The 21,405-nt window shown below is 49.9% G+C and overlaps 7 protein-coding genes across 7 annotated transcripts; 1 reads left to right on the top strand and 6 right to left on the bottom strand.

Annotated features, from left to right (window-relative positions):
* Positions 1–3,735: 3,735 nt before the first annotated feature.
* On the top strand, positions 3,736–5,634 carry ASPGLDRAFT_178632 (sugar porter family MFS transporter; the record flags this gene model as incomplete). Its single annotated transcript, XM_022542929.1, has 4 exons — positions 3,736–3,937; positions 3,994–4,106; positions 4,161–5,085; positions 5,222–5,634. The coding sequence occupies 4 exons, from the start codon at positions 3,736–3,738 to the stop codon at positions 5,632–5,634; spliced, it is 1,653 nt and encodes a 550-aa protein (XP_022397160.1).
* A 2,189-nt stretch (positions 5,635–7,823) lies between these two features.
* Positions 7,824–8,454, bottom strand: ASPGLDRAFT_841906 (uncharacterized protein). The gene has a single exon (XM_022550256.1). It carries the CDS (start codon positions 8,370–8,372, stop codon positions 8,007–8,009), a length of 366 nt encoding a protein of 121 aa, XP_022397159.1. The 5' UTR covers positions 8,373–8,454; the 3' UTR covers positions 7,824–8,006.
* A 3,021-nt stretch (positions 8,455–11,475) lies between these two features.
* Positions 11,476–13,531, bottom strand: ASPGLDRAFT_156771 (putative phosphatidylinositol-3,4,5-trisphosphate 3-phosphatase). The gene is made up of 3 exons (XM_022542380.1): positions 13,502–13,531; positions 13,348–13,432; positions 11,476–13,295 (listed from the first exon to the last, which is right to left on the bottom strand). The coding sequence occupies exons 1-3, from the start codon at positions 13,502–13,504 to the stop codon at positions 11,593–11,595; spliced, it is 1,791 nt and encodes a 596-aa protein (XP_022397158.1). The 5' UTR covers positions 13,505–13,531; the 3' UTR covers positions 11,476–11,592.
* A 385-nt stretch (positions 13,532–13,916) lies between these two features.
* Positions 13,917–14,369, bottom strand: ASPGLDRAFT_51283 (uncharacterized protein). Its single transcript, XM_022547499.1, has one exon. It carries the CDS (start codon positions 14,358–14,360, stop codon positions 13,938–13,940), a length of 423 nt encoding a protein of 140 aa, XP_022397157.1. The 5' UTR covers positions 14,361–14,369; the 3' UTR covers positions 13,917–13,937.
* A 780-nt stretch (positions 14,370–15,149) lies between these two features.
* ASPGLDRAFT_178624 (pentatricopeptide repeat protein) lies at positions 15,150–17,413 on the bottom strand. Its single transcript, XM_022542928.1, has 2 exons — positions 16,813–17,413; positions 15,150–16,759 (listed from the first exon to the last, which is right to left on the bottom strand). Exons 1-2 carry the CDS (start codon positions 17,404–17,406, stop codon positions 15,362–15,364), a joined length of 1,992 nt encoding a protein of 663 aa, XP_022397156.1. The 5' UTR covers positions 17,407–17,413; the 3' UTR covers positions 15,150–15,361.
* Positions 17,414–17,705: 292 nt separating this feature from the next.
* Positions 17,706–18,424, bottom strand: ASPGLDRAFT_178623 (U6 snRNA-associated Sm-like protein LSm4). Its single transcript, XM_022542927.1, has 3 exons — positions 18,302–18,424; positions 18,039–18,230; positions 17,706–17,929 (listed from the first exon to the last, which is right to left on the bottom strand). The coding sequence occupies exons 1-3, from the start codon at positions 18,302–18,304 to the stop codon at positions 17,768–17,770; spliced, it is 357 nt and encodes a 118-aa protein (XP_022397155.1). The 5' UTR covers positions 18,305–18,424; the 3' UTR covers positions 17,706–17,767.
* Positions 18,425–18,567: 143 nt separating this feature from the next.
* hat1 (histone acetyltransferase catalytic subunit HAT1) lies at positions 18,568–20,621 on the bottom strand. Its single transcript, XM_022547498.1, has 4 exons — positions 20,381–20,621; positions 20,032–20,307; positions 19,712–19,976; positions 18,568–19,662 (listed from the first exon to the last, which is right to left on the bottom strand). The coding sequence occupies exons 1-4, from the start codon at positions 20,397–20,399 to the stop codon at positions 18,675–18,677; spliced, it is 1,548 nt and encodes a 515-aa protein (XP_022397154.1). The 5' UTR covers positions 20,400–20,621; the 3' UTR covers positions 18,568–18,674.
* Between the last annotated feature and the right edge of the window lie 784 nt (positions 20,622–21,405).

Below are 21,405 nucleotides of genomic sequence, written 5' to 3'. Positions count from 1 at the left end.
GGATATATCTATATATGCTCTATATGCCTATATAAATATATTTTAGATATTTCGATGCTTTGCTGCTTAATAAGCCAAATGGATGACTGCGGATTCGGCGCGGATTGGCGCGGATTTTGCGGCTTCGCCACTCTAGTGCCAACACTGTACAGTTGGAAAATGTATGTCACTGACAGCCATGAGATGGTAGGTAGTAAAGAGAAGGTCATCAATATTGACTGATGATTGTGTCTTTGCTCCTAGATCCAGGTTGTACTCATTGGTAAGGGTGGTGCACACTAGCTAGTTAAATAAGTCTTGATCCTCACTTATCTAAGATATTCAGATATTCACTTACTTTTGTCATCTTCTGTCTTAGGTTGTAAGGAAAGAGGCAGTCCATTTCCTCACACCAAAACACTCTCCAGTATCATGCAAAGACCAGAAAGCCTGATTGGTACACAACATCATGGTTCTCAAGGTACCAATGAAGGAACCCTTTGATAAGTTTCAGTGTGACATTCTTGAGCCAGTACCTGTAATCCAGTGGTTGAAGCAGTGAAGTAAACCTTAGAATTAGATTAGAAGCCAAAGAGCTATACATAGTAGCAAAGATGCACCTTTGAAAATTACATCACACAAGATGCACATTTCATTTTGTTGATTCAGTGAAGTTACTCTCCAAATGAACCTCAGGCTGTTGGATGAAGCTGTTCCAGTCTACCTGGCCTGCTGTTTTTGTTTTTGCTCTCCTGAGTCATTGGTCTGGCGGTATAATGAACTTCTTTTCAGCGATATTTATGTATGATCTGGGAGTCATAGAATTTGGCAGGGTTTCCTGGATGGAAGAAAAAAAGAGATTAAGAAAGATCATGTACGGGCAGACGGCGGCCATTTTATCTTCTACACTCATGATGTACGCGCCAGGTATAGACCTAGATATAGAACTTGGATGAATTTAGTATAGTCAAGATGCGCTGTTAAAGCGGCGACCCCAAGGTGAAAAGACCACGCACAAGTGTGTCTTTTCCGCCGTCACCCAGAGTTACTCCGTAGACAAGACAGACATTGTGATTGGATGGACGATGCCGGTATATAGCAGTTTCGGGCATGCTACATGAACTGTTTAAGCAATTCCTTGCGATGCTTTTGCAATGTGACTGAAGGATAAAACCAAACTTAACGCAGCATCGTATATCATTTCTACAACCGCACACCCGACAACACATGGCCCGATACATACATCGATACATCAAACGTATGACGTAGGGACTCAGCAAACAAGCACTCAACTCCATCCTGCACTCCATACCGAGAACTCCATATGGAGTCTCACGGAGCGGTGCGGAGTGTACCGAACCGACTCTCAATCTCCATACTCCAGACGCACGATTCCTGCTCGATGATGTAGCCACGGGGTTCGTTTCTACCCCACGAGTAGGGTTGCAGTAGTGTGAAGGCAGAGGATGGAGGGGTGTCAGCACAATTCTCCGTGTTCCGTTCTTTCTCCGGAGTTATGGCAGAACTTCGGAGGGATTGGGTTAGTCAGTGGTGTTAGTGTTTGGATGGTGCTAAAGCGGTGCAGGTGTAAGTAAGCTTTGGGCGATTCAGGGAATGTGTTATGGTTTGCCCTATGAATTTAGATTTTTTTTTTTTTTTTTTTTTTTTATATATAACTAGAGACACTGCAGTTTTTCTACTCTACTATTTTATACTCAGTACATATCAAGCACGAGTACTCTTTAGCAGCAGACTTGCACAAAATCCATACACATTTCACAAGCAATTCGGACCGACTGACATAACACCACAAGGGCTAACTAACTAACCCGGACCGACTAAACCAGACTAGTCTGATACAAAATAAAAACGGCATCCCGATCCGATGCAAATTTTCACCGCAATCCGAAACCGATGGCACTAAACCCGACAAGAACAGTCTTAACGAGAAAAAGTCACACCATACCGGACTAGTTCCGAAGGATCGGCTGGGTGAAATTTTTGCAAGGTTGGGATTTGCGGTTTAGCAAAGCTTGCTGTTCACTCTGTTATTCTGAATGTATTCGTAGAGTATGGCTTCTGTAGAGGTAGAAAATACAAGTAGATATTCGATACTGTGCAAGTGTACAAGTACAAGTACTCCGTCCACTCGATGTACTCTGTACAGCCATGGCAAGAGTGTAAATATCCTGAAGATAAGAAACCGAAACAGCATGATCAGCACCGGTGAGCACAAACGGCAGAGTTTAACCAACTCGGCACACCGACGGCCTCCCGATCCCGAGCAGTCTCCGATTCCGCCCAGTCCTCCCAGGGGCACACTCGTCCGTTATCAGGGATGTCGTGCTTTTCTGATAACTTCAACATGTGTAGATATAAAAGACATTCCTCGTCTCTCAGGTTTACTAGATTTCTCTCTTTTTGCCTCTTTTCCGGCCTTTTTCATGCTATCCGGACAGTACAAAGTGCGTCGGCTCGATAGGCAATGCTCGGCAATGCCGAGAAACGGATCAACTAGAATAATAAGCTAGAAAACCGGCACCGGTCGGATCCCGACCATATGTGCGGTATTAGTATCCATACGGCAGGCGAAATGGAAGTGAGTCTCGGCACGAATGCCTCGCCCAGTAAGCGACTGGTGATGATTCCATTAAGAATGCAGAAAGGGGATCGGTGGGGCTTTTGCTTCTTTTTCTCTCATAGTACAGAGTACTCTGCCTACACAGAGAATACGAAATAAAGAACTCGTTCATGCTTGGTTTACATTGGCTTGCATTCCGGTGTTTTGGATGCCCCTTGCGGTGTCTGATTATGTATTGAGACTTTTACTGGGGCAATGTTTGTTTACTCGTAAATACGGAAGGCCCAAACCAAAACCATGAGCTTCTAGAATGCCGGTGTCACGGGAGAAACAATATCAGCGGTTAGTTCACGATATTGGATGTGGAGCGTGCCGTCACGCGATTATAAATACTCCGTAGCTGTCACTACTCCGGATTATGTATGTACAGTATGGACGGTGTGTCGAAGTCATGAAGAGATTCAACTGAGGCAAAAGAAAGCGAGTCGGCATGATCCGTATATTTGTACGGCATGCCGGTCGGTACAGTAAACATAAAACATCTCATACTCATGCCCGAAGCGTAATAACGAGAGAAAAAGTAGTCCTAACCCATCTCCGGTTCTCCACGGCTCTCTCCACCATTAGTGTGGTTTTTCCCCGAGTTCTCCCACTACTTGCCCACATTTTACCCTCCACTCGTTTCTCCATACGGCGGAGATGAAGCCAATCCGACATTTTCCCCGACTAGACTACCAACTCGGGTATCCATTTCTGTATGTCTCTCGCTTCGGGCCAATGACGGCCTCCCGAGTCAAGCCTCAGCGCCTTGCATGAGGTAGGAAACGTCTCCAACCGGTGCCAGATGGTTCCCTCCCTCTTTTTTCCCCGTGCGTCTTTCCTGTGACCAGTGACCATGGCATTCCCCCCCGGAGAGACCCCGATATCCACAATTTCCCTTCTTCTTCTTTCTTTCTTTCTTTTTTTTTTTTTTTTCCTTCTATTTTTTCCCGTTTTGTAGTTCTCTTGGCAGGTCCCGGTTGCCGATGGGGAGGGAGATGAGGTTGTTTGGATTGCGGGACAATATAAGAATGTCCCCGGTTCCTCCTTTCCTTTGACTTTTTCTCTCCTCTCCTCTATCCCTCTCTTCTTTTTTTTTTTGTTTGTCTCTTTATACTCTGGGGTAGATAGACACAATGGGTGTTCCCAAGTTCCTATCCAAGCTGCAGCCCTCGGCTCAGGACAACTCCCAGTCCTCCACCCCGGCTCGGTCAGACTCCAATGCCGAGAAGGATACTGGCATCATCGATGACAGCCCTGTCAAGTATCTGACATGGCGGTCCTTCATGCTGGGTATCTGTGTGTCCATGGGTGGTTTCATCTTCGGTTACTCTACTGGTAAGCCCTACCTTCCTGCCCTTGGCTTCATGCCTTTGTGTTAACTGACAGGACAGGTCAAATCTCCGGTTTCACTACTATGAACGACTTCAAGCAACGGTTTGGTGAGGACATGGGTAATGGGGAAATGGGTTTCAGTAACGTCCGGAATGGTTTGATTGTCGGTTTGGTATGTACCCTACTTACCAAGAAGGGTTGAGAAGAATTATACTAACGTATGAAGCTCTCCATTGGTACCATGGTTGGAGCCCTAGTCGCCGCCCCCATCGCAGACCGTCTCGGCCGCAAATACTCCATCTCCTTCTGGGCCCTCATCCACATGGTCGGCATCATCGTTCAAATCGCCACAGACACCAAGTGGTACCAGATCGCCGTGGGCCGTCTCGTCGCCGGTCTGGGTGTCGGTGCTCTCTCGTCCATCGTCCCCATGTACCAGTCCGAGTCTGCACCCCGTCAGGTCCGTGGTGCCATGGTCAGTGCCTTCCAGCTGTTCGTCGCCTTTGGTATCTTCATCTCCTACATTGTCAACTACGGCACCCACAACATCGCCTCGACTGCTTCGTGGCGTATCACCATGGGTGTTGGCTTTGCCTGGCCTCTCATCCTGGGTATTGGTACCCTGTTCCTGCCCGAGTCGCCTCGTTTCGCCTACGGCCGTGGCCGCTTCGAAGAAGCCCGCCAGGTTATGTGCAAGCTGTACGGTGTCCCCTCGAACCACCGCTGCATCGCCCAGGAGATGCAAGACATGAAGGACAAGTTCGACGAGGAGCAGAGAGCCGGCAAGGCCCCGTGGCACGAGATCTTCACTGGTCCTCGCATGTTGCACCGTACCATCCTTGGTATCGTGCTCCAGTCTCTGCAGCAGATGACCGGTGCCAACTTCATCTTCTACTTCGGTAACAGTATCTTCGGGACTATCGGTCTGGACAGCTACATCACCCAGATTATTCTTGGTGCGGTTAACTTTGGTATGACCTTCCCTGGTCTGTACATTGTTGAGCACATGGGTCGTCGTAACTCGCTCATCCTTGGTGGTGCTTGGATGTTTGTCTGTTTCATGATCTGGGCTTCGGTTGGTCACTACCAACTTGGTGTTAGCGACTCGGCTGGTAATGTTATGATTGCCTTTACCTGTCTTTTCATTGTCGGTATGTTTTTCCCCCGGTTTCCCCTTTGCTTCCATCTTCCCGCCACTTTTCCACCCCCTTGTCCACCCGCCCGCCCCAACACAACCCCCACCACAAAACACAACAATTAGTCCCCAACTAACTCATAATTTTTCAGGATATGCCACTACATGGGGTCCCATTGTGTGGGCTATCTGCGGTGAGCTCTACCCAGCCCGCTACCGCGCCGTCTGCATCGGAATTGCAACCGCCTCCAACTGGACCTGGAACTTCCTCATCTCCTTCTTCACGCCCTTCATCTCCGGTGCCATCGACTACGCCTATGGCTACGTCTTCGCCGGCTGCTGCTTCGTCGGCATCTTCGTCGTGTACTTCTTCGTCAACGAGACCCAGGGCCGCACCCTCGAGGAAGTCGACACCATGTACGTGCTGCACGTCAAGCCCTGGAAGAGCGCTTCCTGGGTGCCCCCGGAGGGCATTGTGCATGATATTCACCCCCATGGTGATGAGAATGACAAGAGGGGTGAGGAGCAGCGGGAGGAGGCTGAGCCGATTGAGATTAGGGAGTAGATTTTCTGATTCTTTTCCCGGGTGTTTTCGTTTTATTCAATGGGTTGTTATGCATATACGCGTATGAGTATGGGCTATGATGGCCATTGTCATGGTTTTGATCTTTTCTTTTTCCTTATATATATATATATATCATCTTTCGAGATGTTGCAAATGATGGCGTTAGGTTAGGTTACCAGTCATAATTCGAATGTATACTATTTTCTACTCAAGTGTTCAATAGTCTATGCTATGATATAGCTATGTTACAAGTATTAAAACAAGTTTCAAGGACGTATTTAAGACCAAGTGTCCAAATCGTCAGTTTGATTAACTCCGAGCACCCTGAATCCCCAGCCTTACTGCGGGCAAAAGGCGACCAAACGCTTGCTGAAAATAATCCAGGTCTTTTTCTCCATTTTTCTTCTACCCATTCTGTTCTTTGGCTTTTCTACTGGCCTGTTCATATTCTCTGGTAGACAACCGGTACAATCAGTATCACTGTCGTCCGAGTACTCATGATGCACTCGGAGATACCGCCGAACTAAGTTCGTTCATTATTATTGCGGTAATCTCGACCAGACGATCCACTCTGGGCCAGTACGGCTTTTCCCTTTGCGGGACATGGGAATTGGGGTCGGCAAATTGCAGTAGATTGCATCTCGGTGCCGGAGCAGATCTTCATTGGCATAGTAGATGGTTGGACCGTCACATTGCCCACATGGACAGGGGCAGAATGCATGTTGGCTTTGAACATGCTATTTCCAATTATCAATACGCTTCACTTCGAGATCTGGCACATTTCCCTTTATTGACAGGCAGGATAGGGTGTCCTGCAAATTGAAGATTGCACCAGTAAAACCACCCACCACCGACACGGTTGGTCGAAATAATGCTCGGCCGCAAGCGCAGTAGTCATTATGGTCGCCATAATGCTTGTTCTCTTCAGCATTGAAACTTCGACCTCGGATTTGATCTGGTATTGCTTGTATGAGCAGGCCAAACACATAAGACCATTTGGGGCCCTTTCAGATGCGGTAATGAAGTTAGACTTCGGGCAAGTATAAGAATTACCTGAATTCGGGGCTTTCCAGCACTGTCACCGCATGAGCGATTGTGAGGGAACTCCTGAGGTATGCGTCTCCGAAATGGTAAAACTTCCTCTCCCGCCATTGCATCACAAGTAATTTGCAAATGTGCAACGCAGTTTAGCGTTTTGCTTGTCCGGACCTGGACCGTCCATGTAGTCGTCTATTTCACCGCCATGACACTTCTGGGTACTGAATGCGCTTGAGGCAGATTTTGGTGCCAACTTATCGTGGAAAGCGAGTTGGTCTGTGGAGCACCGATGTAATGTCGTGGAGTTTGTTCCGCACCTGGCCAGCAGGCGAGGGAATCCGAAGACGCACCCCAGGCACCTGGACTTCCACACGACCGGATGGGACGGGAACACGGGTACCACAAATAGCCTTCCGTCTCATGTGCATGTCAACACTCCTTCGCCATGGTGACCACCCGGATCTTGGCCATCTCCGTACCATGGTGGCGAGCCAGATGAGCACGGTACAACAACCGGCGCAGCTGCTCATTACTCTTCTCCGGCGTCTAAAAGAAGTCTGTTAGCAAGAACGCACATACCTCAAAATGGATCAAATCACATACAGCAACACACGACCACAGGCAAGGGCGTGCTCTACAGAGCGAGTAAGGGTCACAACGAAGGCACTTATCCGCTCATCATACTTGTTAGGGCAACCGAGCGCTTTCTAAGTGCAACTTAGGTAATTTTCGTATACTTCCCTCTCCCTTTTGCCTGACTAGTCTTTGACCTGACCGACCACGGTACAATCTGTGGCGCTTTGTCGTGCGAGCACTATGTTTGAGTCGGAGAGGTCTGCCATCCTTATGGCGATTTTGAACCAGGGTCTGACTTCGGGCAAGTATGAAAGTTGTCTTCCTTTAATTGAATGAAGACTAGGGCTTGCTTTATCGAGGCTCTCTCTCTGGCGAGAGCATTGCGATTTCATTAGCCTCCAAATCAGCCCACGCTGTTCAGGACATGAATATGTACAGTCCTGTATCGTCTCTAGCACTTGTCATAAATTGAATATCTGTAGCTCAGATTTAACTGAAGACCCGTACCCCGATGAGTGATACTGGCCAGAGCCAGCACGGCCCTGTCTCTTAGCCTCGATAATGCTCAGGTTGGTCCTCAGACGCTCGCCGGGGAAGAAGGCTCCAAACTAGGAAGGATGAAAATAATTTGCCGCAGATCTTATGTAACGAATCGAGGACTATGCTATCGATGACCGCTTGAAAACTATTGATATAGTTCTCAACCGTAACATTCAAATAATGGGGCACATTCTCAACTTTCAGCTCTGTTGATAGTTCTACTGACTGGCTTGTGGAGCCAAGCTTCTGGTTGTCAACTTGGATGTTGTCCTCTCCATCAAAAATACTATCATGAGCGTTGACGGAGAGCACTGCACTGTCCCTCTTGCCAGAGGGATATCCTTTGGTGCTGTCGGGGGGTTAATGGGGCGTGACTTCAGAGGTGGGAAGACTGTGTGCATTCCTATTCCTTCCGGAGTTGTGTATGTTATTGGCAACTGTGTGGTGTAGATTGATGTTGGCTTTATTGAGTCCTTTATGATCCACGTACTCATCACTGTCCTTGCAGCACCGCTTCTGGGGGAGAAATGAGGTGTCCGCAAACTCCGGCCCAGCTTATCGTGGAACCCGGCGCTGGCCCGCATGTTGAAAATATTTGCCTGGGAGTCGCCGGTGTAGTCCCATGTAACGCCCTTGGCGGTAGTGGTGCCGGTGTTGCCCGCGGCAACGCCGGCGGATTTTTAGGAGACCCCTGGGAGGGTGGGTGAGATGCGCAATGTCACGCATTGCGCCTCTGCGGATGGCATGGGTCAAAATCTTTGTAAGGATGTCAGCGGCCAGGCCAACGACCTTGATGGCCATGTCGAGTGACCCAGCACCAACAGGGCGTGTGCATAGGGGCTAACCGCGATCCTTGGGGAGCTGGCATATGATTTTCCCAGGTACCTTCCATTAAATCTGGAAATCCCAGCATCTGGCGGCCTGGGCCAGGACTGTCGTGAGTGAAGCGTCATGGGTCTGACCCAGGCGTAACGCCCAAACCAACAGCAGCTTCACCACACACATTGGGTTGTGCTGTGGATTTCCAAGGGGCTCAACAAACACCACACGGTACTGGTTCGCCAGATCTGTTAACAAAAATATCAATTGGATCTTTTTTGGGGGAGGGACGCGGACTTCTGTTTCTCAAATCGCAAGGTAATTAACGCCTATCTGTTGCACGTCGTCACGCAAGTCTCTGAATATTAGATGCGTTGAGATTAGGCCGGCCTCAATCCCAGCCTTTTTTAGGGCCGCCCGCTTCGCCTTCACAAAACACTTTCGCTCCTCGTTCCCCAATTTTTATTGTCTTGATACCAAATGGTATGATCTAAGTGACTTATAATGAGGGACAGCTCATCCCTGTGCTTTTCTTTAACCTTGGTCATGGGCTCTGCCTGCCAACTGACCTTGTTAGCATTCAGTTTAAGATTGGGTGAAGAATTGCGCTCTCGCATTAATGGCTCATTCTCGTTTCCCTGGCAAGAATCGAGCACAATATTTGAAATTAGTTAGACGCATATGTTGCTATAATGTGAGAAAAGCCTTTTTCTCTCGGAATTCTGAGTGGTTTGGTTCCAAGAATCTCATGCAAGAAGAAAAGCGTTTTCGTTATTGTCCTTGTCTTTGTGATGAGGCTTGGTTCCGTGTGACCACCGTATGGGGAATTCCTGTCAATTCCTTCAAAGCCCAATCAGCGTATAGTCCATTAACCTGTACTCGCCAGACGATCGTCTATCTACTTGACGGGCACGGTTTCGGTGACTTGCACTTACTGGACGAAGGGTTTTCCTGACCACATCCCTCGTAAGACTGGCATTTATCATGCCCCTTGTCAAACGTGCAGATATGTTTCGGACACTTTTGCAAATGGCGAATGCATCGCTGGCACCAATCTCCTCATAACGTCTCAGGAAGCTGGGACCCAACACTTTATCTGTCCAAAGCTCCTGCCAAATCTTAAAGTAGTCGAGGCCATAGGTTCGAGGAATCTTGCTCAACAAGGACCAACAGAATCAAAGGAACCACCATGCCAGATTTTATGACCTCTTCGTATTCGAGATCAATTTACTCCAGCCTGACCCGATTATGAGTGTGAGATGTCGAAAGCCTGTACGCGTCTGGCAATCTCACCGAACTATAACATTCCAAAAACCCAGTGTGTGGCATAAAAGGTCAGGGCCAACCGTTTCAATGGGGTAGCTGGGAATAGAGCTCGCCATAATATCCAAGAAAGACGTGTCGGGGAGCGGACTGACGCGTAGCCCATTAAACCAAGACATTGGTCATCTCCAAATATGCCATATCGATGCTATTGCGGCCTACCAAAGTGCATGCGATGCATGCAGTCCGACAATATGAGAAAGATTTCGGTTGGTAGGTGGTCTGGCTTCTTGAAAAAGAGGCAATTTAATATCGGGCCGAGCATCGATAACATTTTACTTGTAGTGTTGGTACGATAGTCTCTCGCTTCCTGGACTTGTATCTGACCCACTGGCTTGGTTGTCACCGGGCATGCGCAATGCCTCTCCTCGCATGCTGTTGCGGTGTTCGAACCAACAGTCTTTGTCAGGTAGGCGCTTGCCTAGCAGCCATCATTTGCAGTCCGGTGCTTTTATAGTACCGCCGGACATCTGGGTCAATCTGCTCCAATGGATGGCAATTGGGAGCGATGATGTAGGAAGGGGGTAGGATGAAGTCTCTAACAACATCAACATACCACCTGTATATCACCTCGACCGGCCAATCTCGTTCGCTCCGATGATGCATGCAGCCTGTAGGAAGATGGCGAGGGCGTAAAAGACAGTGCGGTCCCATGACCGGCACCCCCACTGGTCCATCATGCGGGCCAGAACCTCAAGCCCCGCGCGCTGGCGGACCCAGATTCCCTTTGTTTCGCGTTACTAATTGGCGAGATTCCCAGGTATGCCCTGATCAGGCCCTGCTCGTGTTTTCTGTACACAGAGTCCCAGAAATGGGGATGCCTTCCCCCAAGAGGCCCAAGAAGGAAGAAGAGGGTCTTCTGGGCTGTTCGAAGGGGTCACTGTACTGTATTCTTGTCCTTTTGATGAGGTTTAGTTCATCGGACATTTGTGTCCAGAAACCCGCTGTGTTCGACATCGGGGCAAGTCTTCATCACACTATGCAATCACCAGTCAGAGCCGGACAGAAGCAGGGAACAATCCCACCCCCTGCCCATCCCAAGCCCCCCCACCACGCATCCCAATGTCCACAGACAAGGACATGTGCCTTGCATATTATCTCAAGGCCAGTCTCAATGTTTCATCGCTGTAAGGTTTGCTCGCAATTCGATCCTCCGCCTGGTGCTCTAGTATGCCCTCGATAAAGTTGCTTCCAAATCTCGAGCCACGTGTGGTGGTGGAGGCGAGATCCTCCTCCTGAGTCTGATGGATTGAGCGGCTAGGCGGTCAATGATAGGTTTGGTGGTTACAGGGACTGAGCTGTTAGTCGTTAGACCGCAATATGTGCTATATCGATGCTATAGGATGGAGTGTCTAATAGAGGGGAGAAATTGAGAATAGGATTGGATGGAAAGAATGAGAGAGTACTAGAGAGAAAGAAGAAAAGAGAAAACCCTGACTCCGGTATGAAAGTAGCTTTAGGGAAATTCACTCTTGACAGTTCCTATTGATAAAACGCAACTAGTTGACTAGAATTCACTCCCATGCATCTTACGAATTGTATACTGCCATGATGGCATCGGGTTGTATTATAATCCATATATACTATTTCACTCCAAAATCGCCCTGTGCAGCTGGTATAGTGATAGCTATATTACATTATCCAAAACCAGTAAGTATCTATCTATTCCTTATCCGCCTTGTTCTCAGAATGCGCCTGTACACCCTCCGCAGTACCCTTACTAACATTAAGATTATCCTCCACCGAAACACCCGGTGCAGCACCAGGCGCAGCGCTAACATGCGCCTTATGATTCCTCGTCTTCCCCGGCCCGAGCTCATCGTCACTATTCGCCAGACTCACATCCTGACTTTCGTCCGTCTGTTTTCTCATTCCTAGCTCCTTTTCTAGATCATGGAAGGAATGTAGTGTGGTCGACGCAGCTGATGCAGCTGCAGTGCTAGCACCAGTGATTAATGGGTGTTCTGTCTGGATAGTTAGGCCCTTGGAAACTGGCTCGTGGTGGGGGTCTGTTGCTTCTGCGATACGCTCGCGCGGGACGACGTTTTCTTTATCCAGATCCTGTTCGTGTTCATGTTCGCGGAGTGGCCCGTCGCTGGGATCGCGATGCTGGCCGCGCCAGTCCGCTGGCTCGGCTTCGGGGATTGGTTCGCCGGGTTTGGGCTCGGTGACTGTTTGGCCTACTGCCACTGGGGCGGCGACGTCGGTTCCCTTTTTGTCTTTTTGGAGGCCCAGTTCGGAGGGGGGTAGGTAGCGCCAGACCACCTTCAAGCGGTCGAGGGCTCTTACGCCCTTCTTTGTTGTGCCCTTGATTCCGTCTAGGGCCTCCCAGTCGGCCTCGAAGACGTTGGAAGCGTGTTGGTCGCCGCCTTCGAAGTAGGCGTTGAACCAAATGTGAGCGATAGATGTGACCATGGCCCAGCCGGTGTAGGCGGCTTTGCTGCGTCGTTCGAAGTCGATGTTCACGTCGGAGCTGGGGAGGATGACGGGTTTGCTGGGGCGGAGGAGGATGGCATTGATGCGTTTGGTAGACGTCGAGTTGCCGGATTGACTGGTGACGGTAGACTCTGTAGAGGGCGCAAACAATGACCTGGAAGACGTGCCTGACACAGCCGACAGAGGTTCTTGGGAGTCGTTCTTCTTATTGCCATTCTCCCCATCCTTCCCGCCATACAGCGTCTTCCCATCGTCGACGACCGTCTTTTCACTGCGATGAAAGAGGTGATAGCACTTGATCTGCTTCCCCTCCTCGACAAAACCCTCAATCGCGACCTTGACCCCATCCCTCAATCCCCAGACATGTATCTCGAGAATCTCCACCGGCCGCTCAACATACTTCTTATTCATCGACTTCGCCCACCGATCCACATATCCCACCCACCGCAGCTGACTGGGAATACTAACCCCGGGCCCAAACCCACTCCGCATGCGCCGTTCCGTAAACCGCTGAAGCGCATCCTCAAGTTTCCACCCCTGCTCGCTGATCAAATAACTGCACGCGACAGTCCCACTGCGTCCTTTACCAGCCTTGCAATGCACGACAGCCACCCTCTTCGCTTTATCCGACGATTTCCCATCCTCGTCTAAATCTTTCGAATCGTTATCGTCCAGCCTCTGCACCCAGTTCCGCATACTGGCCATCATGGCGGGGATAAGCGCAAACGGCGGGGGGTGGTGGTCCGGCCAGGGGAAATGGTGGATTCGTCCATACACCTCCGAGTCGGGGTATCCAGTGCCCTCCGCGCGAAACTCCCATATACACCACTCGGGGCCATGTTTCGAGTCGAGGAAATGAACCAGGGCGTCGAGGGGATTGCGGTACGCTCGTTTGGGGAAATTCAGGGAGGGGCCCGATGTTGCGATGACTGCATCGTTAACTATATACTCTTATCCCGTAAGTCCAGAGTAGAGACGTACTATCATCCGTAACATAACAAAGATCCAACCCAGCCTCGGGATGTTGCAATCGCGGACCGGCCACGATTTGTCGCAGGATCGACGCCTAAACCCGCCAAGCAACAGGTCAGCGAAACAGGGGGCAAGAATGGAGAAAACGAGGATTCTGACGTACCATGCTGCAGAACCCTGCCACTTGAAAAACTCCTATTAAGATCGAGGAATGGAGTTGCACAAAACCTGCAAGTTTGCGTGAGTCCAATTGGTGTTTTGTTGCAGCTGCAGGGCACGGTGTGGGAGGGGATGACGGCGCACATACCATTTCAATAGTTTAAGCCTAGCAGAAAGGGGTTGTGTGGTAATATATAATTACTAGTTGTAGGTATAGGATCACAGCCACGGATGGCAAAAGAAATCCAGCTGAAGATGGAGAAATGGAGGTTGTGTTGGCGGGATGATGTCACCGCCAGCATTTAGTTTTAATATTCAAAAGTATCATCCAGAGACATAATGAGAGACATGAAAATAACCACAGGCATATATCCAGACATTAAGCAAATACATCCCGACCATAAACTGTACAGCAATCAAAAAAGAACCCGATTCCCTATTTAGGCAACACCATACTGCTCATCAGCAGTAATATGAAACCGCTTCGCCGGAGCAGTAGCATTCGCACTCCCAACAGCCCAGAACTGCGCCTCGCCCTTGACCCAGGTATGCTGAACCTGGACGTCCCAACGCGACGACTTGGCAGGGTCAACAATGGCCGAGATCTGCTCGTTGCCGCAAGGCTGGTAGTCCTCCTTGCTCGTGGTGCCGGTGCAGGTGGTGTTGAAGCCGGGGGTGTTGGGGGTGCCCAGGCCGGCGATGTGGAAGTTGTAGGTGCAGTCGCCCGAGGTGCAGTGGGTGTTGAAGTTGGTGACGTTCCAGTTCAGGGCTGGGCTGGGCTTGCTCTTGGAGAGGGTTTTGAAGGTGCCGGCCAGGGAGACGGAGGAGAGGAGGGCGGTGGTGAGGATGGTGGTGAGCTGCATTTTGGTAGACTTTGTATATGTACAGATGCACAAATTTTATACAGAATTAGATATTAGAAATGAGAAGGATAGTTTTGAATGAAAGATGAAGAATAGGAGAAAAAGAAGCCTTATAAGGAACCTGCCAAGAAATCAGCTCTCCTGAATTTACTCTTTCGGGACAGTCGTTGATCTTTTGTTCCTTGACTATCTTTTACTCTGCTATATTATGGTGTGCTCTGGTCTGTGTTCTGCTATTGATACTAGGCTAGGCTATGCTTTGATCTGAATATCGCTCACTGTCCATGCTCAGTTTTGAGCTCAAACATCCCCCGGAATCGTCTGTTCTTCCCCCAAACCCCGTCGATGATCGTAATTTCGGTTATTTATAGCGATGAAGTCAGTTTCGTCAGAACCATACTCTCTAACTCTGTCGAGTACGAAGTAGGCAATTGCTTTCAATTCAAGACTGTGCAATTGATGCCGTTAAATGCAGGCAATGAAATTCTCCGAGTGTCAATGCAGCAATTGCACTGTCTACAGAATACCCCGAGACTACCAAAGTACATCGTACTATGCACACCGTACTCGTTCAAACCTGTTTAACCACGGATAACCAAGGAATCCTGCATCAATTAATTAACCTCAAACATGCCAAAAAAAAAAAAAAAAAAAAAAAAAATAGCCCAAAAATGGTAAATCCGGTCATGCATGTCTCGTCCCTGAGATCGCGACGAGTCAATTGTTTTGCACGTCTCGTTCCTGAATCGACGACTCGGTGTTGTACAGTACAGAGTGGACGGATCACTTGCGAGTCGAAGAGTCATAGTACTCCGTAGTATGGTGAACCGGATCCACCGAATAATTATGCAACAAGCTCGGGTTCCCGACTGGGTCTGGCTATTCTTAGTTCCGAGTCGGGCGCTTTCCGTTGGAGATTCAGGTACGGAATAGTCCAGACAATAGTATGGATGTGTCTTAGGCAGTATCGTACGGTTACACGGTGTATAGAGTATAGTACATCAAACCTTGACCTCTGGCTCTAACCCCCCGGCCTCATGTTCCATCCACCCCTCGTCTGCTTTCCCCCGAGCAATCGCCATCCGTCGCCTCTTCGCCTTTCTTCGCGCCTTAGTGACAGCCCGGCGCTCGTCTTTCGACAAGTTTGGAATAATCCAGCTCTCCTTGGGAGCCTGGACATATCGCGCAGGCGGCGATGAGGGCTTCTTGATCCGATCTTTCGGTACCAATGTATCCCCCGGTTCCTTGGTGCGGACTAGATCCCCACGGATGTTGGGGTGGTACTTCAACTGGACGGCGAACTTGTCGCTGGCCCCGGTACACTGGTCGCGGATTTCGGTTTTTGCTTCTTCGTCTGGTGTGAAGCCGCGCTCGAGCATGTCTTGGAAGTAGAGATAGGCGGACTCGTAGTTGCCTGCGTCAAGACACATGAGGATGAGGCTTTCAAAGGTCGTCGCGTTGGGAACCACTCCGAGAGAGGCCATTTCCTTCACGACGAACATGGCTGCTTCGCGGTTCTGTGCGTGGCGGCACATGCTGACGAGGGTGTTGTAGATAGCAACGTCGGCTCCCCCAGGGCATAATGTGTACAGGTCTTTGTACAGTTCCACCCCCTCGTCCACCGCAAACGGGTCGTCCTGTGCTTCATGGTCGCACAGCTCGATGACAACCCGGGCGCACTCGGGCGGGATATCATGCTTCGATGCTTTCAACCGCTTGAGCATTTCCCATGCGTCGCGCGGCCGAATTTTCGTCTGAATCATATATGTACGGACGGAACGCGTGGTGTTCTCTGCCAGGACCATGCCAGCTTTGCGCATCGAGCACATGACTCCAAACGCCAACATCAGGCTACCGGCTGTGGTATGAGTCTCCACCAAATTCTCGTAATCCTTCTGCTCAAGTTTGACCCCAGAGTCTGCCAGGAACCCAACAACCGACGCTGCCAAGTCGGCGTCTCCCGCACGAGATGCCATAGTCAGGACCTTAATACAGATCTCACGAGACGGTTGAAGGTATCCCAACTGTACCATTTGGGCCCAGACGAAGCGAGTAGCCTCCTCATGCTGAGCCGTACTCGCGACGTCCAGCACATGCCGCCACAGTTCCAACGACATATCATGGCCCTGGTTAACTCGAGACTGCATCAACCGAGCTACCTCGTCAAACTCTTCGAATTCGCAGAGGTTATAGATGAGCAAGCCATGTAGCCAATCCTGAACCACGATATCCTTCCTTTCCATATGCGCAATATGATCCAGTGCCAACTCAAACTGGTTCTCCCGTAGAAGACCAGCCACAACCCAATGCCATCCGGTGGGACTCAAGGGGAGCCATCTATCGCGCAACGTCCGTAAGATGTCCTGGCGAAGGAGGTAATCGGGATGAACGGCAAGTACCTAGAAACCAGTGTCAACAATGCCCAAATTCGTACGGCAATTGAATCTCATACCTGCAGCGTAGCATGCAGCGTCCCCGAATCCGCCGGAATACCATTCTTCTCCATCTCCTTAAGTAACCCACGCAGCACATCCGGCGACCCGCGCTCCGGGTCCGCATTCGCCAGAATCAACGCTCGATAATGGCGCACCCCCGGCCGAACATGGCGCATCCTAACCAACGTATGTAGTATTTGCATCGTGCTATGAACCCGGGGCCCGCGAGGTGATAATTCCTTCAGTTTCGACTCGAGATTCGCCGTAGATTGCCCCGCGAGGTTTTCTGGTACCCCGATGAAATGGTCTGGGTGTGTTTCGGTCTTCGACGGTGCGCACTGCTCGTTATAGGAATTCCGTTGCTCAGTCGAAGAATCCGTAGTTGAGACATTATCCGGTGCTGTTTTTGTGCCATTAGACCTATTGTCAGCACCGGCCGGGTTGCTGGTGCCATAACATCTTCGCGGTAGAGGGGTCCGAGTGGGCAGTCTGCCACTTTGTAGATCTCGCTTTCCCTTGATAAGAGAAACTCCAGGACGTTGCAAAGTCGCGTTGAATGATGGACAGAGGCAATACCAAAGCCCATCAAGTATAAGCTTCCTTTGCGGCATCAGGAGCTGTTGGGGATATCAATCTTGACTTTGGAATTTCCGGGGAAGTTCTATCAATATCTACGATCACGTGATTCTACAACCACCAGAGTAAAAACAAGCACCAAATGCCTCCAAGAGATTATTTGCCAATCATGTCAGATGCAATGCCACAGACAGTTCCCATTAAGATAATACAGAGCCATATACGCCAAGGCCATGCTCGACTTCAATCCCACCAGATGGACTTTCCTAGCAAAAATTCATTCACAACCATCTCTTTCTCTCCCCGGGGTATCTTTCATATCCATTTCTTCTGCAAAAAAAAAAAAAAAAAAAAACATAAGGAAAAAAGAAGGAAAATACGGTGATATTCCACTCCTTAGTTTCCACCTCGCCCTCTGCCCCGACCGCGTCCACGGCCCCCACGACCCCGGTCTCGTCCATCACCTCTGTAGCCACCCCGACCGCGACCCGAGTCGCGAGCGTGTTGCTGCTCCTTGACGATGTCGATGATTTCTTCGGGGATCCGTAGGTATTTGATCTAGTAGAGTGAAGCTGTTAGCGGGGCTCGTTGCCAAACAAACAAACAGCAGCCAGCCAGATGGAGAATCCAGCCTGTAGCCATCAGATGCAGAATAGGGCAAACGTACATTGTTTCCCCTCACGTAGACCTCTGGTAACTTGAAGAAGCGGTCACCCTCGGGACTTGTTTGCACAACCTCCTTCAGCACCAGGTTCATCCAGTTATCGCAGTTGGAGAGGTGGCCGTTAAGAGTCTCGCCGTTCTTGAGCTCGACAAGCATCGGGTGGCCTTGCGCGGCCGTTAGAATGCCCAATGGTAACTGTATGGCATTGTATGTTAGCACTTTGAAGCGGTGGGTTGAAGGAGTGGGTTGGGATGCTGAGCGCGTACCATTGTGAGATATGAAGCTGTGATGAGGTCGCGATAGAAAGACTAGGAATATAGATAGATGCCTCGACCCGCGCAAAAGATAAATCGAGGTGATCAAGTGAAATGAGCTTGGGAAGCCTGGATTTGCAGCGCTGAATGGCGATGATGACAGCTCCGCGGTGACTTTCGCCTGGAGAAATTCGGAAAAAGAAATGGCCCGAGATAGGCTTTATCGCCCAATGTAGCGCACCATATTCAGTCTTTGCCAGCACAAGTCCTACGAATTGGTCAACAGTTTACAATTGGACAATTGAATAACACATTCAGTGCTCATAGTAAATTACACAGGCCTCGCTTGATTAAGAAATATTACACCCAACACCGCAGCGCAACTCTATATCTTGGGCCGCTTAGCAGCATCTCCCTCGTCTTCTTCTTCGCCCTCGTCGTCATCCTCCACAGTGTATTTCCGCTTAACACGCTGGTCCCTGCCGAGGGTACCGCTGGGGTTCTCGTTGGCTCCATCCAAGATGGCAGTAGACTTCGCCTCAGAAATTTCTGCGGCTTCTTCTTCCCTAACCTTCAGAGTGTCTTCGCGCTCCTTGAATCCCTTGAGCAGAACCTCGTAGCCCTCTTCGACATTGGTAACGGTCTCTTCGAGCTTCTGGATGCGCTCACTCAGATCTAGTTGCATCAGAACATCACGAGAACGCTTGTACAGGCGCTGCTTGAGAAGCAGGCGCCACCAGTAGTATCGACGCTCGTCAGGGTCGTCTGTCTTGTACTTCTTGATCAACAACCGCGACATGTTGGCCCCGCCGGTCTGTCGGTTCTTGGGAGGAATCCGGCTCAGGAGGAACATTTCCAGGATGTGAGCGAACTGGGTAGGGGCGATTTTGTAGGACATGCGGATATCGTGGAGGAGTTTGATGGGGATAAGATCAGCAGTAGGAACGAGGCGTGGCCGTTGCTTTTTGGAGTGTGCTTCGTAAGGGTCGGGGTTGAGGTTCACTTTGTGCTTCGTGAATTCAGGTTGGAGGATGAGGTAGTCCGCTGTATCGCGAAGGGCGTCGAAAGCTTCGTTGGGGTCTTCGACGGTGAGTTCGACGATGGTCGGGTCATCAAAGCAATCGGTATGGATAGTAGTGTACAGATGAGTGCCATGGCCAGAGCCTTGGTGAGAGGGGAGAATCAGGAACTGGGCAATCCGCAGCCGGGACGGCAGCTCTGCAGGCCTGACTTTGTTCGGTGGGTAGGGCTCGTTGCTGACGGCAGGCGCTTGCGACTGGTCTCTCCTGTAGTGCCACCAGCGGTATGTCGTCGCATATCCAACGATAGAGTATTGCGAAGCAGTTGGCGTAGGAGGGGTCACCTTCTCATACCTGCATTCCGTCAGCTATCGCACGGGTAAAATTCGGAATGGCAACATACACAAAGTATACCGTCCATCTTTCCAGAGACCACTCGGGGTCCTCCGTGTCTAGAGGTGTACCGGCTTCGATGAACAAAGACACGAAGACCTGCGCGCGATCCAACAACCGTCGCACCGCGGGATCAGCAAGCGACCCAGCCCAGATCTCATATGTTCTTCCTCGAGTGACATAGTTGTGCACGCGCTTTCCGGGAGGTACAAAATCCTTCGCACTTTCGTCATTCTGAACGGCTTTCTCGTAGTCAGGGAGGTTGATGAATGCCTCTGAACATCGACAAGTTAGCTCACGTCATTCAGAAAAGCCATAGGATATACTCACCCTCCGGAACCCAAGGCTTGATGGTCTCCAGAAGATTCAATGGTTCTGCATCCTCGACCGCCTTGAACTTCTCATCGTAAGAGATGTGGACATGCGGACGAAGATCGTGAGCCGTGAAGCGCAACCGGATAATCAAGCCCTTGTAACCAAAGATCTGCTCTTCATCGCCAAAAATGGGGTATGTAAACTGCGGATGAAAGCCCGAAAGCGTCTTGGGTTTTTCCTGGCCGGGTTGCACAACGGTGATGTGCACAGCGTCATTCGCATCGCAGGACCCTATGTCGAGGCATTCCAGTTAGCTTGGCCATCATTTGGAGATTAGCGGGGAAATCGGAGAATAGAGAAGTACAATCGTCTTGACCAGACATCTTGTCGACGAATGGGCGCAGATTAATAGAAGCGTAGGTTGTATGAAGGTTGAAGGTGAAGGCGCAGACTTCTTTCCTCAGAAGCCGGCGATGGATGGCGCGCGTGGACCGCGTTGCGCGGAAGCACTGCTCAGTATGACCACTTCGGGCTTAGCTCCGTACTTGAGCAGCGGACATGCAAGCACTAGTTCACAACAAGGAAATATCTTTGGCAGGGCGAATTATAATTGGTGTCTGCTTGGATTAATTGCACACTTGTAAGTCGTAGCTTCCAGATGCAATCGTACTGTATGTGCATAATTAGTAATCTTGCACAAGCTTATCTGCATAAAAGCCTGAGCACAGTAGACAGTTATGATGTCACCTGATCCTACTATTTTTCATGTCTCACTGGTAATGATATTCAGAGCATTGTAAATTAGTGGAAAGAGAGGCTTGTTCTTGGATCAGTGAATGTGAATCGACTATGAGAATCTCGACGTCAATCCAATGCAGGAGTAGCCCGGAGTGTACGCCTCTTGATAGATAGAAGTAGAAATGATTTTAAGACTACGGAGTACGATTTTGTCATTAGTGAATTCCCATTAGCATCAACGGTCTTGTTGACAGGCTTTCAGGTACTCAAATACTCGAGGGTGTATAGCACGAAACCAATTATCATGTATAGAAAGGGTTTCACCACGCCGTTGTCAGTTGAACAGGGACACAGCAGGCTGTCGCATACAGGAACGCCGTTTAAACGATCGCTCTAGTTAAGCAGTAAAGTGGACGGGGCGCCTGGAACATCAAAATCAGCACCCAAGAGAAACACGTCTTTTTCACGCGTCAATCGACCGATAGGGGCCTTCTGGCACCTATAAACCACCATGGAGGCTCTGAGACCCCGTGGTGGTGGTATATCACACGCGTCACCCCCCGGAGTGGGCAACGTGGCCTCCCAATTCGCGGAAACACAAGATATGCCAGTCACCCCAACGCCAACCCGCTGGCGATCTGGGAACGCGAT

Source organism: Aspergillus glaucus (genome assembly GCF_001890805.1).
Source record: "Aspergillus glaucus CBS 516.65 unplaced genomic scaffold ASPGLscaffold_23, whole genome shotgun sequence".
Classification (NCBI taxonomy): domain Eukaryota; kingdom Fungi; phylum Ascomycota; class Eurotiomycetes; order Eurotiales; family Aspergillaceae; genus Aspergillus; species Aspergillus glaucus.
Note: the sequence above shows the minus strand (reverse complement) of the source record. Positions and strands in the feature narration are given on the sequence as shown.